Genomic DNA, 16184 nt, shown 5'->3' with positions numbered 1-16184 from the left:
TGTGTGTGTGTGTGTGTGTGTGTGTGTGTGTGTGTACCTGGGTCTCCTATGTGTACAGGAGCTCCATGTGCTAGCGGATTGAGGTAAGTAACCTCCACTGCTGCATTCAGCATGCCAGCTGGAATAGGACGCATAGTGGTCACAAGAGGACAGCTGAACACTCCTGCAGGGATACAGGGAACTGCAGTCTGGACACACACACACACACACACACACACACACACACACACACACACACACACACACACACACACACACACACACACACACACACACACACACACACACACACACACACACACACACACACACACACACACACACACGCTGCTGTTGTCCTTTCTCAGCGATGACATAAAATGCATCACTCGAGCTTTCGCGCGCAAATGTTGCCGGAATACACAATTTTTAAACATAGCCACAAAACAAAGACATCTATTACCTGTATTCACTTGCATGTGTATATTTTAAGATATTTGTACATACCCTATACATGCTGACATTTGTGCCCTGCTCCACGTTTCTGACAGGGACTCCGGCTTTCTTCAGTCGGCCTTCAAAGCCAAAACTGCAGCCCAGATAGAAACATACCATGTCTGCCCATTGGCCATGATGTTCAGTCTGCTGCTCTGATGCAATCCTGGGAGCATAATTAAAAAAGAGAAGTGAGAGAGTGGAGAGTCTAACCAACCATCCATACCCTCCCCGCCATCTCCCATATCATGGAGAATATCAATCTATCCTCAGAGCCAACCTAAAGGACTTGGACCCAGTTATGACTAGACGTGGTATTATTCGTTGCTGTCAGTTAGCTGAGTATTCCCCAAGTATACCAGAGCCCCAGTTATAAATAGAAGAGAAAGCTATGAACCAACATATTCCAACTTTTTCCATTGAGTAATCCGGATTAAACTCTCCACGTCAGTTTCCTCTGCGTGTTTGAACTCAAACTGCTTTTAGTGCCGTGTTTGTCTTTGTTAAAATACCTTGGGTGAGTGCAGTAACTCTGCAGACTGGATACTCTATTCACCAGGCAACCCTCCTCATACACATAGTACTGAGAAATATCTGTCCTGAAGACACAGAAAGACACAAACACACACATTTGTCATTTGCCATGTTAGAGCTCCTGCACGCTGCCTGCGTGTCGTGAGCGTGTTAGCAGCATGGCGTGTCCTTTTTTTATTTCGGCTCCCATGTTAACAGGTTAGAGCTTGCACACTGCCTGCATGACACGCATGTCTCGAAAACGCGCGCATGCTAGAAATAGAACCGACGCCTATTTTTCACGCGACACGCAAGCGTGTTGGAAGAGTTTCCAGGCAAAATAGAATACGAGAAGATGTTTATATGTCATTTTGACACAAATACATTTTAATAAATGACATGTTGATGTTTGAAAGTCTCTAGGTTTTGACATAAATGCAGATACATTACATACATGTAATAATAAAAAAAATAAAATAATTATTGATTTTCAAATATTGCACCTGTCAATACAGAACGAAATATTCTGTAGCCTATTTTGCCGTCAATACTGCCGACGTTGTCTTTGCTGTAATCAAATCAGTATACATTTATGTTTAACATGAAGTATACTACTGCTTAAGTGCAGTAAATCAATGGGAAACATACATGTGTACAGACAAGGCTAGCAGCAGCAGCAGCGCCGCGTCAGACACGTTTCTGGTGTGCAAAGACATAGAATACACACAGCCGCCACGCAACAGAAACGCCACGCTCACGCCACGCAGGCAGTTTGTAAGGTTTGTAAAGTGTACTGTCAGCAAGAATAAAGTGGAAGGATCAATGTGAGGGATTCTATAATGCCTTAACAAAATACATATATATATATTTACCCACAAAAGAACTTTTGCCAACATTTTCAAATCCATTTTGCTCTGCTGTCTGGCTTTTGCTTCATGTTCCACAAGCTCGGTCCGAACTTGGAAAACCTGCCTTTAACTTTAGTGCAGCTGACTCAACCCACAAGACATAAATCAACTCCCTTGTGCCTTTTGGGATAATTTAGAAATGGTTTTAAACCTGCTAACTTTTACTTGTAATTGCTTTACATAATTGTGCTTTCTTTTGCATCCTTATTACCATAATTTATTTATCAAATAATTGTACCAATTCAGAACGTTTTAGTGTCTTTCAATTTTTCGTATGATGGTGTTGCTTCTTTTCTGTGTTGTTGTTCTGTTTTTGTCTTTGTAATTACTCGATGTCATTGTAAATGAGGGCCGCTCCTCAATTATCTCTCGAGTATAAACAAAGGTTGACTGAATGAATAAATTAATGAATGGGTGTATATAAAAAAAATACAATAACTTTTCTCTGTTCAAGTACCTTCATCAAATAATTGAGATGAGAAATGGGAATGTTATTTGCAGTATGTGACCTTCTCCACACAGCTTTAGGTGGGTCAATGGCACAAAAGGCAAACTCCTGTGTAAATGTTTTCAGTTTTATATATATATATATATATATATATATATATATATATATATATATATTCTAAAACTTTCAAAGAACAATTGATTGTTAAATACCAATACGTATTCATTAAATGAATTAATTAATTTAGGAGCCTATTGAAGTGAATTTCAAAAGACCATTAGGATTTCATCTGAGTCACTGTTTTCTACACTTTCTGAATGGCGTGTGGAAAGTATCACGTCAACGTTTTACATTTGATTGGTTTATCTCTATCCAAAACATGTTTTGAGTAAGGGTTCTGTTCAAGACATTATGGTAAAATTCAAAAACATTAGCAGACACGTGTAAAAGAGAGCTGCAGTAACACAGAGTCACAAACATAAACCAGAGTTAATCTGAAATCTGCTGACATTTGTTCATACAAGGGTGAGCCATTCCATTCATTATTGTCATATTGGAGTAAGAAGAAGAGGAATACAGATACAAAACATCAACGAATAATGGAAATGCTGCTCAGTGTGTGATGTACACGTGTGTTCTACCTTATGTCAGCATGTCTAGCGAGAGGTGGACAGGCAGTCTCTCCTGATTGGCTGCGATAAAGGAGTGGCAGGGGGGCAGGATTCTTGCGACAGAACGCTTCAAAGTCATTGGCCAGATGATTGGGTAGGATGACAACATTAGCCTGCTGGTATCCTGACACAGACACATACCGGAAACAAAACGGAGAACATGATTGGCTCCAGACCAGTAGATTAGTTGGTTGAACAGGATTTCAAATCTATTCGATGGATAACGAGTGGGAGTGCCACATCCTATGCACTATAATAAAACTATAATAAATTCCGAAACAAAAGAAACACAGATATATCTTAATGTTACTAAGATAAAGTACCAAAAGTGCAATTACGGCTTCCATCAAGTGATCAATTAAAGGGAAACTCAGTAAATTCAGTTCTTTATTTAGGTCAAAAGGCTAAACTGTGTGATGAGTATGATTTGGGGCTGCACGACATGAGGAAAATATGCAATATGCAATAACTTTGTTGAATATCGCGATACCGATATAATTAGCGATAAATAAACAGATGTTAAAGTGTGCTCAGTTCTGCTTTTCTGCTGCTTTCAGTGTTCCGCTAAAATACAGCACACTGCTTTGTTAAATTTAAAACAAATAAAACAAAATAATTTCCAACATTATTTTATTGAACTCTGTGGAGGCTAGGGCTGCACGATATGAGGAAAATACGCGATATGTAATAAGGTTGTTGAATATCGCGATAACGATATTTCTTGCGATAAATAAACAGATGTTAAAGTGTGCTCAGTTCTGCATTTCTGCAGCTTTTAGTGTTCTGCTAAAATACAACAAATTGCTTGTTGAATTTAAAACAAATGAAAGGAAATATTTTCCAACATTATTTTATTGAACAAATTTAACATTGAATTGAATATAAAAGGCTCCACTAAAAAAGAATGACAAAAATGATTATTTTTTAACTGTAATTTTCTGATATTTTCTTTAAACTAACACAAAAAGTTTCTTCGAGTGTCTATCGCGATATGTCACAGCCTTTCGCGATGTGTATATTGCACAAGTTGATATTGTGATAACGATAAAAAAACAATATTGTGCAGCCCTAGTGGAGGCATGCAACAATAACAGTTTTCTACATTCAGTCATTTCGAGGGTGAAGTATTTTTTTGTACGCATTAATGCAGGTTCTGTTATGATTGATCATGAAGCCCAGTGTAACTGTACAGGTATGGGGTTGTAGTGTATGAACGACACTGCAGACTGAAGTCTCTGCACTGTTACTTAACGTAACGTGAATAACACTTTAACAGAATAACGCATCCGTGAACACGGTCTGACTCACGTCAGCTTGATTTTCATCGACAATGGCGGTTGAAGACAACAACACCCATGATCCCACTCTCCCTCCCAGTCATCAAATAGTCAGTCTTCTGTTAATGTATTGATTGACAGACCCCCTTCTGGCAGAAAATTACAAATAATTCCAAGTGCATGGTTTCAGTGTCACACGCAGCACTATACTACACTGGTTCTTACCGTTAGCTAATCCAGTCGTGGTGCTTATTCTGGGATCGCCCTGCCTGATCAACAGCCTCAACTCAGCAGGACTCAAACAATGTAAATCATTTGACTGCTCCATTACAGAACACACACTTCTGTTAGATACTCTAACTTCTACTGCAACTACCTTCTTCTATTCTATGGCTGAACTGGTTTCTCTCAGGTTCTTGCCTCTGGGTCAAAGAAGAGCCATAGATGCAAACTGCAGTGGCAGCTACGCTAGCTACAGAAACTGGTGACTGCAGTGGGGGAAGATAGATGACATGTTGTAATTTAGCCAAACTCTGCCCATCAAAGACTGGTCTACTCCAGGGTTAATGTTCAAGTGAAGAAGTTATGCATGTGGTTAATCTTTGATAAGAGTTATTCAAGGTGAAGAGGGGGCAGGGCGGTAGCGTGGTCCTACCAGACTCTGAGCATGGCCGCTCTCCATTGACAAGTGTTAACTTCCTTGAAGGCGGGTACTCTGTTGAAGTTTAAAACTATTGGGGTAAGGGGAGAATAATCAACCGAGATATCGGTTGAGATCAGTATTAAAGACAAAAGAAAATGTGCAGAAAAAAACATTCAGCCGTTTTTGACTACCTCATGTACAGAACTATTAAATATGCTCCAACTTTCCTGTCTGTGAAAACAGTTCTAAAATGTACAAGAATCTCACATTTGTGAATTTGTAACTAAATAACAACTTTCTTTGTTGTCTGGGCGCTCTTAGAAATGCCATCCACTGCAGTATGTTTTTTTTACTTAAATATTATTACCTTTATTTCTATATTTTGGGGCACGTGTAACACAATCCAACTTTTTGGAATCATTAAATCAACTCACCCCCACACTTGATTTGTCATCGATAGGGTTGTTGATTCAATTTACAGTATGACACATAAGCTGGTCTCAGTCACACTAACTTTTTATTTGGTTTTATGTTAGGTTGGACTTGGTGAAGCTGCCCTGTGGTATTTTGGGCTCATCTGACCTAAACATACAGTTTATGCCTGTAAAGATCCGCTGCCTTCACACTGTGTGCCATGTTTGTGTGTTGCCATAGCATGTCTTTGTTGTTAGCAAATTAACTTCACACACATGCTTTGCACAGTACATCCCATGTACTGTATACCTACATATAGATACGGATGAAACAAAAATCTACATCAACTCTCTTGTACCTTTAATGAATGGAGAGACAATAGTACATCAAGGAGAAGAGACGAGAGAGAATAGATCTGCACTCTGCTGCGGCTCTGTGGTTCAACTGTGCTATTACTCTGACCTGAACGGCTGAGTTGACAGTACACCGTAATACTTAAAGGTCCTATGACATGCTGCTTTTTGGGATGCTTTTATATAGGCCTCAGTGGTACCCTAATACTGTATCTGAATTACAGCCACTACGAGCCAGTCCCACAATGAGCTTTCCTTAGGACGTGCCATTTCTGTGTCTGTAGCTTTAAATGCTATTGAGGAGGAGAGAGGGGGGGCAAGGTGGAGGGTGGGGGTGTGGCCTTGACCCAAAGGCCATGCTTTGCTCATTTGCAAGCCATGATGTCTCTCTCTTTCTCATGGGTGGGCCAAATTCTCTGGGCAGGCAAAGCAGAGAAAGGGGAGGTAACCTTTCTCCTTATGACGTCATAAAGAGAAGATTCCAGATCGGCCCATCTGAGCTTTCATTTTCTCAAAGGCAGAGCAGGATACCCATGGCTCGGTTTACACCTATCACCATTTCTAGCCACTGGGAGACCATAAGCAGGCTGGGGGAACTCATATTAATGTTAAAAAACCTCATAAAGTTAAATTTTCATGCCATGGGACCTTTAATAAAACGTGTCTTTGCTAGTTTAAGACCGACGCAGTTGTCAATTTCCCGTCCAGTGTCTGCGTCGTTTAAATAGCAAATGCACCTGCGCCCATCTGTGCGCCCATGGGCGTGCTGGTCTTACAGGGAGGTGTGTTCAGGTGCATTCTTGGTGTATTGCTATCTTGAGGCAGCGGGAAGTGATCGTGCCAATGACCAACAAAAACCTGGTCTAAAGTCAATAACGCAGCATTTCATTGTTATTTTAACAGCAAATTAGTAAAATGCGCCTAAGCTTATGCACAGCGCGCACACATTATGCTTGTTACACACACAGGGAAGCGCAGCAGCACACAAACATGCAAAAGATTACAAATAAAAATATTACGGTACAAATCCTCCATCATAATAGCAATGCACCAAGGTAAAAACGTGCCTGGCTTTTAAAGGGAATGGGGGATGACTCTCTGATTGGTTTATTGCATGTTACACCCAAAACACACCTCTGATTAATGAAGACACTAAGTACAACCCTTTTGAACCATGCGCCCGGCGCACGGACCCTTTTTTTCCGCCGTCAAACTAGCAAAAGTGGATTTGGACACGCCCTAAACACACCTGCACCATGCGCTTCACACCGTGCGCTTAGATCGTTAAAATAGGGCCCCTGATGTTAATCAGCTTATGGGTAACAACAATGAATTTAACTACCTTTGCTAGTGCAAAGGTAGCATTAGCAAGTTAAATAGCAGTTACAAAGTATATTGTCTAGCCCAGTGGTTCCCAACCTTTTTTCCTTGGAGCCCCCCCTACTTATGTCTAAGAAAAGCTGAGCCCCCCCTCCGAAACCGAAGTTGAGGTAACTTTCCCTTACTTTCTTTTTTGATACAGAGGAGTTATCAGCACTTTTACGTTTCTCCGCCATGTTTCATTCATAAAATAGTGATGCCGTGGCGGCAGGAAAAATGAGGATGAGAGCAGCTAGCAGCTGACTGATGACAGCAAGGGCCCCAGGTTAAGAGGTCCCGGAGGTTTGACCTACTAAGTAGCCTGCCTACAAGTTTAAGCAAGAACAAAAATATATAGTTTTTATACAGACTTTTGTATACATTATATATTCTAGTGTATTATCATAATTTGTTTAACATTAACATTGCAAATATTTTTTTTTTTTACCTCAACCTCAAACCAGATAAAGACTCGCGCCCCCCCTGTGATCTTTGCCGCCCCCCTTAGGGGTCCCCGGACCCCAGGTTGGGAACCACTGGTCTAGCCTATTTTTCTTTTACCGTGCAACAAACTTTTAATTTTTTAACTTTAATATTATTATTTTTTTTTTTTATTACTTAACAAAAAGTTTTTAAATAATGATTTTAACTGTTTAACTGATGGTATTAATTGGTGAGAATTCTTACTTGTCGGTTACTATCCCTGATAATAACAGAGAAACCCATACGAAGGGAAATAGTATATACATGTAGTATGTGTGTTTGTGTTTTACCTGAGTCCATGGAGGAGTTAAAGATGCTCCGGAAAAATCTGAGGGAACGTCTGGCGGCTCTGACAGCAGTCAGCATACTTCACCTAAACATCAGCACACACACACACACACACACACACACACACACACACACACACACACACACACACACACACACACACACACACACACACACTCATTTGTTTCCAAAACCTTACATTGTTCTTTTATCACTATGTACATTACCAGTCACATTTATATTTATGGAATTTTGGATGTATAGAAATAAAAAGCAGAATGTGAAAGCTGTCTGACTGGCTGTTGAGCCTAGTGAATCAGTGATTTCAACCTTGACTCCAACTCTATTTCCACAACAAAGGAAGTGCTGACAATTCCAACGAGAAAGCACAGGAAAGCCAAACTTACAGTGCCAGTTTTATAGCAGGGTTTCCCCCAGAAAACTTGTTTAGCCCGGTGGCGAGTGTCTTTTTTGTTCGACAAGGGCCCGGCTGGTGCCAGTCACAGACTGATGGCAGCATTAACGTAGAGCCAAATAGTTTCTGTGATAACAGAATCACTGATGCACCGAATCCAGGATTTGGCTTCGGCCGAATATTGGGCTTTTTGACGGGGTTCGGTTTCTTAGCTTGCACACTCTCTGCTCGGGGCTTCTCAGGTGCTGCAAGCATATCACTCCGCCCAAGTAGCAGTGCTTTGCCTTTCTGAGAATATAGTTCCCAGTTTGTAAACGGTTAGAAGATGGCTGTGTCTCATGTGACCTTGTTAATTGTACACCCTGTGACTTACAATTCACAACATGTAAATAGGAACATGTTGGCGTTATTTTGTCACTTATTGGGAGCAGTAGGCTAGATGGAACCGGTTACCTCCAGGATCTGTGCTAGGCTGGTGACGGTGGGGCCGTCAGACAGAGTTACAACACGCACGGAGATGAGAAGGGTATGTATGGACTTATCTAACTCTGGGGGATACGGTGAATAAGCTAAAATCCCAATAAGTCGGCGTGTTCCTTTAAAGACTACTGACTAGTTACTATAGTTAGACTGTATCGGTATCTGTGCCACGTCAGCCGATAGGAAACAGAAAGACATTCGATTCTTTCACGTTAAATGGGTGCTGATTCGATTTGTAATGCAATTTTCATTCATCGCGATCTAGAAGTATTGCAACTTCATAGTATTGAGTATTGCATTTTTCTTTTTCTTATGTAACAAAAACTAAATATTAAATAATACACTTCTAGAGACAATGTATCATGAGACATTTCTAAAACTAATTGTTTTCTAAAAAGAATGCACATCACACAACTTGCTGATTCACAGTTTTTGTCAGTTACATTCAACGATTTGTGACTGTATAGATAATCAATCAAGTAGTTTTATTTTTTCTAAGCTCTAGTTCACAGTGGCCTATGCGAGCACGGTTTAGCTCGGCATCACCTATTTGCAACAGCTGTCACATGAAAAGTTGTGAAAATGTGCGCAGGCTCTTTCTCTTCCACATGACTGGATGTGACCAGACTGAGGAGCATGTATTTAACATTTAGGGGACACAAACACAAACAATGTGCTTTAGGTCAGAAACCAAACGACAGTGAAGAAGAGTTCAAGCACATATTGAACCAAAACTATGCTGATCCTTCTTTTTTTTTTTTAAGTTTTGTGTTATTAGAAACTGCTGAAGGCTGTTTGTATACAAAACAAAGCAGCCTAATAATAATAAAGTATGAAAATAAATAATCAATCCAATAAAATATCATAAATAGGCCTATAGTTTATCAATTGGTAAGGAATGTTTTTCTTTTTCATTCTTTCTCTCTGCAAGGTGCAACCAAATACAACAGTATTTTCTTTTTGTGTGTCTTATATTCTTTACTATACAGTATATACATAAATAATTTAACTGTGACAGAAGAGTTGTCACTTGTTATTTTGCAATAGCTGTAACGTTAGGTTAAGGTTGTCCTAGTTTATGTTGTTTGGTGATATATTATTTTGAGCCGGGCACGAGAGACAACACGGTAATAAACAATGCATCAATTGTGCTTTCACTGATTGGCCATTTTCTGCCACAATATTATGGTTAGTGTGGACTTTGACTTTAACGTTACACCAGTGTAACAAGATGAACCTTACGTCTCCGTGGTGCACACATCGACAAAACTTTAGTGTCAAACTAGCTAAGTAGTTTAACGTAATATTTAGTGTGGACTTTACACTCTAACTTATGAGAGAACTTCCACACAGCTGGTGCAACAGACTGTATACCTTAACCAGATCTCAACAAGCTGCAGCTTGAGCACCTGCTGTTAACTCATTCATAACGTAGCTAATTAAGTAAGCTAGCTAACACAGCCGAGTTAGCTCAGCCTACCGAATCATTTGTGGAACTCTAAACCTATTCCATTTACTAACATTACTGAGCCTATCATTTCAGTAACGTTAAACAAAAATGTCATATCTGCTAAAGAAATCAGTCAGTATTTAAATCCATCATTAACAAAGTCAATACGCAGTTTGTTAACTATAACGTTATAGAGGAAATGCTTAAAACCGTGACCCGTTGGCTCTTATACGACTCGTTCATGTCTTAGGTCTTACCCATTGACTGTAAATATGAATTACTATATTATATTATTAATATTAACAGTCTATGGTCTTACCTTACAAACTGCTGGCTAACCAGCCGACGCTAAAACTGAGGTGCACTCAGGGTGCACTGGTTCTAGCGGATGGATACGCGTGTGGCTCTAGCGGTGTGGATACGTCCGGTTTTCAAAATAAGGTGTTAACAAGGTGTACATAATTCATAAAGTAATCTAATTGGATTATTTTCGCAACACGTATTAAATTACAATAACAATGTCGAAAAAAAAAATCTGGTTTCAAGGAAACGGCACTAAACCCTTTTTCTGGTAGTTCTGGCATGATGGCTTTGTGACTTGGTGTTTTCCCACCCACCACTAGGCTATAAAAGCCATGATTTTAAGGTTTGAATTTTGGTATTTGTAATCACCAATAATGTAAACGTTGTGCATCGTTATGCACATTTAATATTCAAAAATAAGCTGTAAATATTGCATTTTAACTACCTTAAGCAGTAATGAACATACCATTAGTGCTGCTGGCTTTCATTCAGCAAGCTGTAGTGATTTCCCCATCGTGTGTTTACCAAAGTGCAAAACTAGGGCTTCAGCATTTTACTCTTGAGGCGACATTTGTGTGAAGTGAACACTTTGATAGTCAGATTGTTCAGAATCTTTGTTCAGGTAGAGAAGTTCAGAGCTGTAAATGGGTGAGACCTATGCATTACAAATGATTGATAGCACAGGGCATTTCAAGACAGTGCAGTGGTTCCCAAAGTGGGGCTCTGGAGGGGGCAAAAAGGGGCATGATTATTTTTCACTAGAAATCCACCCATAAGTAACAAAATGACTGTATTACTATGTTGGTCATGACTTTTATACACTTTCTGTAATCAAACATCTAAAAGCAAAACATTTGATCAGATGGGGGCCCCTGGGACAAAGTCTTATCAAATGGGGGTCTGTGGTCTAATTTGGGTCCTTAATGTGCAAAAGTTTGGGAACCAAGGAACCATTTTTTGCAACACATCTTTTACACACTAGATGGCAGCAAGTCTACATCAATATGCAGACACGCTGTGGCAGTCACCCGTACAGTTCAAGACAGAACACACTACATTTTATTTCAAAACTCAAAATATTCATCCAGGTACAGCTGCTGCATCTATTAGAAGAAGAAGATACATAAGAAACCAGGTTTAAGCATATAGAACAGCAAGAAATAATCAAGTACTCGACTGCTACTGTCCCAGATGCGACTGGATCCTCAGATTTTTAGTCCCCAGTATGGACCAAACTTCAAAAACTGTGGATCCTACATTTCCCATGAAGCAACTTCATAGAATCTTTTTGTTTAAACTTTTCTGGCTGGTAAATGCCCACATCTTTCTTGTTAAAAATCTTTAGTCTCCAGGACAAAAGCAGACATAAATACATATTTCTTAACACCCCCCTCTCTGAATTATATTTTTTGCAATCATTGGCGTAATTTACAGGGGGGATGGGGTGGTTACAACCCCCCCAATAATCAAAACTGGCCAGTGCAACCACCCCAAAAACCTATTATAATTTCCTTTACATACTGTAAATAAAGACATTTGAAACATAACTTGATGCAGAAAAGGCACAAATTGTTGCAGAAAGAAAATCACCAGAATGCAGAAAATGATGTTTGATATGCTCAAAATTAAAATTTTGTACAAAAGTGGAGATCTCAACCGATGTTAAACCCAAAGTTGACGGCTTCTTTCTGGTTTGTTACACAGAACCATCTGGCGCATCAGGTGAATGATGAGCAAGAGATTTCTCTGTGGTAATTGATGTATGTCCTCTGTAGATGCTTTTGAAGCTCAGAGACTTGCAATACAAACATCAGTTTGCTGGGTCCATTTTTTCCCGAGCAGATGCACTGTCTGGGACACAGTTAGATCGGGAGTTCGGGATTACCAACTCAGAATTATCAACTTCTGACTTGCAATGGTGTGCAGCATTACACAAGTTAATGAGCCTGTATGCAGTGAGATGATTTTCAGAAAAAAAAAATTGAATATATGTGTCTTTGTGTTTCATCAAAACTCATGTCAGAAGTGCTGAAATAGATCGCAATGTGGGAAGTGTCAAAAGCGTACTTGAAACACACCCACCCACACACATACACACGTGCGCGCAAACACACACACACACACACACACACACACACACACAAACACACACATGTTCTCAGTCAAAAAAGGAAGTAAGGAGGAACTTTCATTTGAAAGAGAAACAGTCTCAACATCTGGAAGCTCTTTCACCCCTTGACCCCATCCCCCGCTCCATTCCTTTTCCACGCCTACTCCACCTCACTGCAGGTCTTCTAGACCCTTGTCTGGAAGGAGTTAAGTGTATATACCTACCATACATGTGTGTGTGCTGATGGGTGCTGATGCATGTTGGTATGTGTGTGGCCGGGCAGGCAGGGAATAGCATGTGACCTTCAAACTTTGAAACCAAGTGGTTAGAAGAGGCAATGCAGTACTATTCAAAAATATCTCTTAAGTTAATTTTCGATTGAAGAGACAATATCTTGCCAGGCTATATGAGGTATCGTCACATTGCTGACACACTAGGCTATGTTCTGGCATCCAAGGGCAAAATGTGAGCCAGCTCTGGCAACCACATGCCAAGTTTAGGCCACAGTTTTGCCAGACCACATCCACAAGAGTACAACCACAACCTAAAGGTGCCCAGTGAAGTTTTCCTAACAACGTATGTGAAATGATGAAGTCATACCTTCATATGTTTTCACCAATGTATATTATGTGCATCCTCGAAGGCCAACCAAAACATGTTAAAAGCCTTTCCTTCCTACTTAACCCCTGGGGAGTTGTTAGTCAAGTTACATTTATTATAACAATAAGACTGGACCTCTGAGCTTTAGTATACAAAGTGTGGGAGGTTAGATATTGTTATGGTTATGTAGTTTGTTATTATTATTATAAATAAATAATTTTCACGAGAGGATAAAGTAGGCTAGAGATATAACGTGCTTTAACAATCAAAGTGGAATCGTACAATGGCTCACATGCTGTGACTCAATTGTTTTCATCTACAGCATATGAGATATTATGCTACAGTATTTTCACTATTTTTCCGATAGTAGTTAATAGTCTGTGCTTTCGTTTAGCTGTTATACACATTTTATTACATTCAAAATGTCCCCATACACCAGAGATCTTAAACAGGGGGTCTGGGACACCTGGGGGGTTCTCAGAGATGCTGCAGGTGGCCACCAAAAACTTTTTTTATTCATTTTATATATATTTTTTTTTTTTTTGCCATTTTAGGACTTTATTTGGATAGGACAGCTTATACTTGAAAGGGGAGAGAGAAGGGGAATGACATGCAGCAAAGGGCCGCAGGGAGGAGTTGAACCCGCGGCCACTGCGCCGAGGAATAATATGGGCACCCGCTCTAGCAACTGAGCTAACCAGGCGCCCACCAAATTATTTTTTGAAAGCTTTTTTTCTCACCAAAGTCAAAATATGTCTGAAATTATACATCAACAGGAATCCAATATGTTATTAGAAAAAGTAAAAAAAACAAAAAAAAAACAATTTACACAACACTGATGATACGCTTGCTGGCCTGTATAAGGTAGCCCAGATTAGAATGTTTAGGGATACTACATCAGTAGCAATCTTACACAGCAATGTGTAATGGGGAGAAAATAGCCTACACATGTGAGCGTCTCTACATTCAGATGACTTTCCTTAAGAGTGGACCTGCTGCTGAGCAGCTGCTTTTTCAAATGCAAAACATCCAAGATAGAGCTTGACTGGGTAACAGGAAACTAACATCAACAGCAGCAACTACACAGGATATCATAAACACTATGCACAGAAAACAGCAACCTCTCACCAATGAAATACAAAACTTTACAGGTTATCTTAGAAGGTGTGAAGATTGTTTAGGAGTCTTTCTGCACCCAAGTCGTCAAACATCACTTAAAGCTTTAATACGTAACGTTTTGATTTTAATGAACGTCCGTTACATTCAAGCCATTGCCAAATGAGTTGCTACAAAGCTAATTAAGACTATCAGCTCCACACAACTCTATGTATAACACAGACACACACACACACACACACACACACACACACACACACACACACACACACACACACACACACACACACACACACACACACTCTGTACTGTACAAAAAATAAAAAACAGAAGTACAAACAAATACATAGTAAGTAGAAAACAGGAACAAAAGAGAAGAAAATACCATAAAAACTAAAAATTATGTTTACATTTTATAATCAATCAATAAAACAAACTTTATTTATAGAGCACTTTAAAACAACCAAAGTGGACCAAAGTGCTGTACAGAAGAATAAATAAAAGACATAAAATAAATAACTGACACGAGGCATACAACACAAATAACATGAATTTAGAGACATAAAACATAACAGCCATATAATAAAAACAATAAAATCAATAAAAATCAAATATCAACGTCAGATGTCATAAACCAAGGAGAAGAGTTGTGTTTTATGAAGAGATTTAAAAATCTCAGACAGTAAAGAAGCCTGTTTAATGGGCAGAGGCAGAGCATAGCACAGTTCATGAGCTGCCACATCAGTTCATGTTATCATCAGTGGTGGAAGAAGTACTCAGATCCTTTACTTAAAGGTGCTCTAAGCGATGTCACGCGTTTTTTAGGCTACAACATTTTTTGTTACATACAGCAAACATCTCCTCACTATCTGCTAGCTGCCTGTCTCCTGAACACACTGTAAAAAAACGCGGTCTCTGTAGACAGCCCAGGCTCCACAAACGGCAACAAAAATAAACTGCGCCAACCTGCACCACCAAACATAACAAACGGTGTTCCAGCCAATAACCGACAAGAAGGATTTGGGGGTGGGAGTTGGGGGGCTTAGTGTGCGGAAGGGAGGGGGAGGGGACGGGATGAGGAGGAGGGAGGGGCGAGCTAGCTTCTGTTTTGTTTGACAATACTTTGAACGTCAACAAGAAGTGACGTCACCCAGCATCTCTGAGAGCACCTCTAAAGTGCTCATATTATGCTTTTTGGCTTTTTTTCCTTTCCTTTATTGTGTTATATATCTTTTTTGTGCACGTTCTAGGTTTACAAAGTGAAAAAGCCCAAAGTCCACCCCAAAGGGACTTACCATCTCCAACAGAAAACACTGTTCACAAACTGCTCCAAACAGCTCTATTGTAGTCCAGCCTTTACTTCAGAGACAAACGTGGTCACTTTGGAACACGTGTTAGAATGCTCACCTAGCTGCTAGCATGGCACGCCCTCATACTCTGCTTCTGACTGGCTAGTAGTCCTTACAAAGGTACTGCGCATGTGCGACTCCCAAAAAAGATGGAACAGAAGTGAGATGCCTCACTCTGTAGCTAAAACAGAGAGCTCAACACACAGGGTGAAAAGAGGAGCTGCAGCAGTGTGCAGTACATCAAAAATATGGTGTTTTTTGAAAATTAAACCATGTAAACCTATTCTGATACAACCTCTAAATACAATTATGAACCTGAAAATGAGCATAATGTGAGCACTTTAAAGCTTTAGTGTGTAACTTTTTGATATCAATAAACGTCCGTTCATTGCCAAATGAGTTGCTACAAAGCTAATTAAGACTCCAGCTCCACACAACTCTCTCTGTATTTCTCAGTATGGCTATGTTCAGAAGATTGTGGCGTCCGGCGACTTTCCTGCGCAGAAGCTCGAGTGAAGATAATGACCTCT

The 16184-nt window shown here is 39.8% G+C and overlaps 1 protein-coding gene across 4 annotated transcripts in view; it reads right to left on the bottom strand.

The window, feature by feature from the left end:
* dglucy (D-glutamate cyclase) overlaps positions 1–10594 on the bottom strand; it is a 33177-nt gene extending 22583 nt beyond the window's left edge. For 2 of the 4 annotated variants that reach the window (XR_004895723.1, XM_031321387.2), the window contains exons 1-5: positions 4517–4933; positions 2985–3138; positions 987–1073; positions 487–640; positions 38–188 (exon numbers count right to left, since the gene is read on the bottom strand). Coding sequence is in view for 3 of the 4 variants with exons in the window: in XM_031321387.2 (XP_031177247.1) it covers positions 38–188; positions 487–640; positions 987–1073; positions 2985–3138; positions 4517–4619 (649 nt within the window). In the remaining variant the exon portion in view is untranslated. Of the gene's footprint in view, positions 1–37; positions 189–486; positions 641–986; positions 1074–2984; positions 3139–4516; positions 4936–7833; positions 7917–10495 lie in introns of those variants that run through there. The other 2 variants (XM_031321388.2, XM_031321389.2) reach the window with 2 other exon arrangements.
* Between the last annotated feature and the right edge of the window lie 5590 nt (positions 10595–16184).

This window comes from Sander lucioperca, chromosome 18, assembly GCF_008315115.2.
Source record: "Sander lucioperca isolate FBNREF2018 chromosome 18, SLUC_FBN_1.2, whole genome shotgun sequence".
NCBI lineage: Eukaryota > Metazoa > Chordata > Actinopteri > Perciformes > Percidae > Sander > Sander lucioperca.
This window is presented reverse-complemented; position numbering and strand designations above follow the sequence as displayed.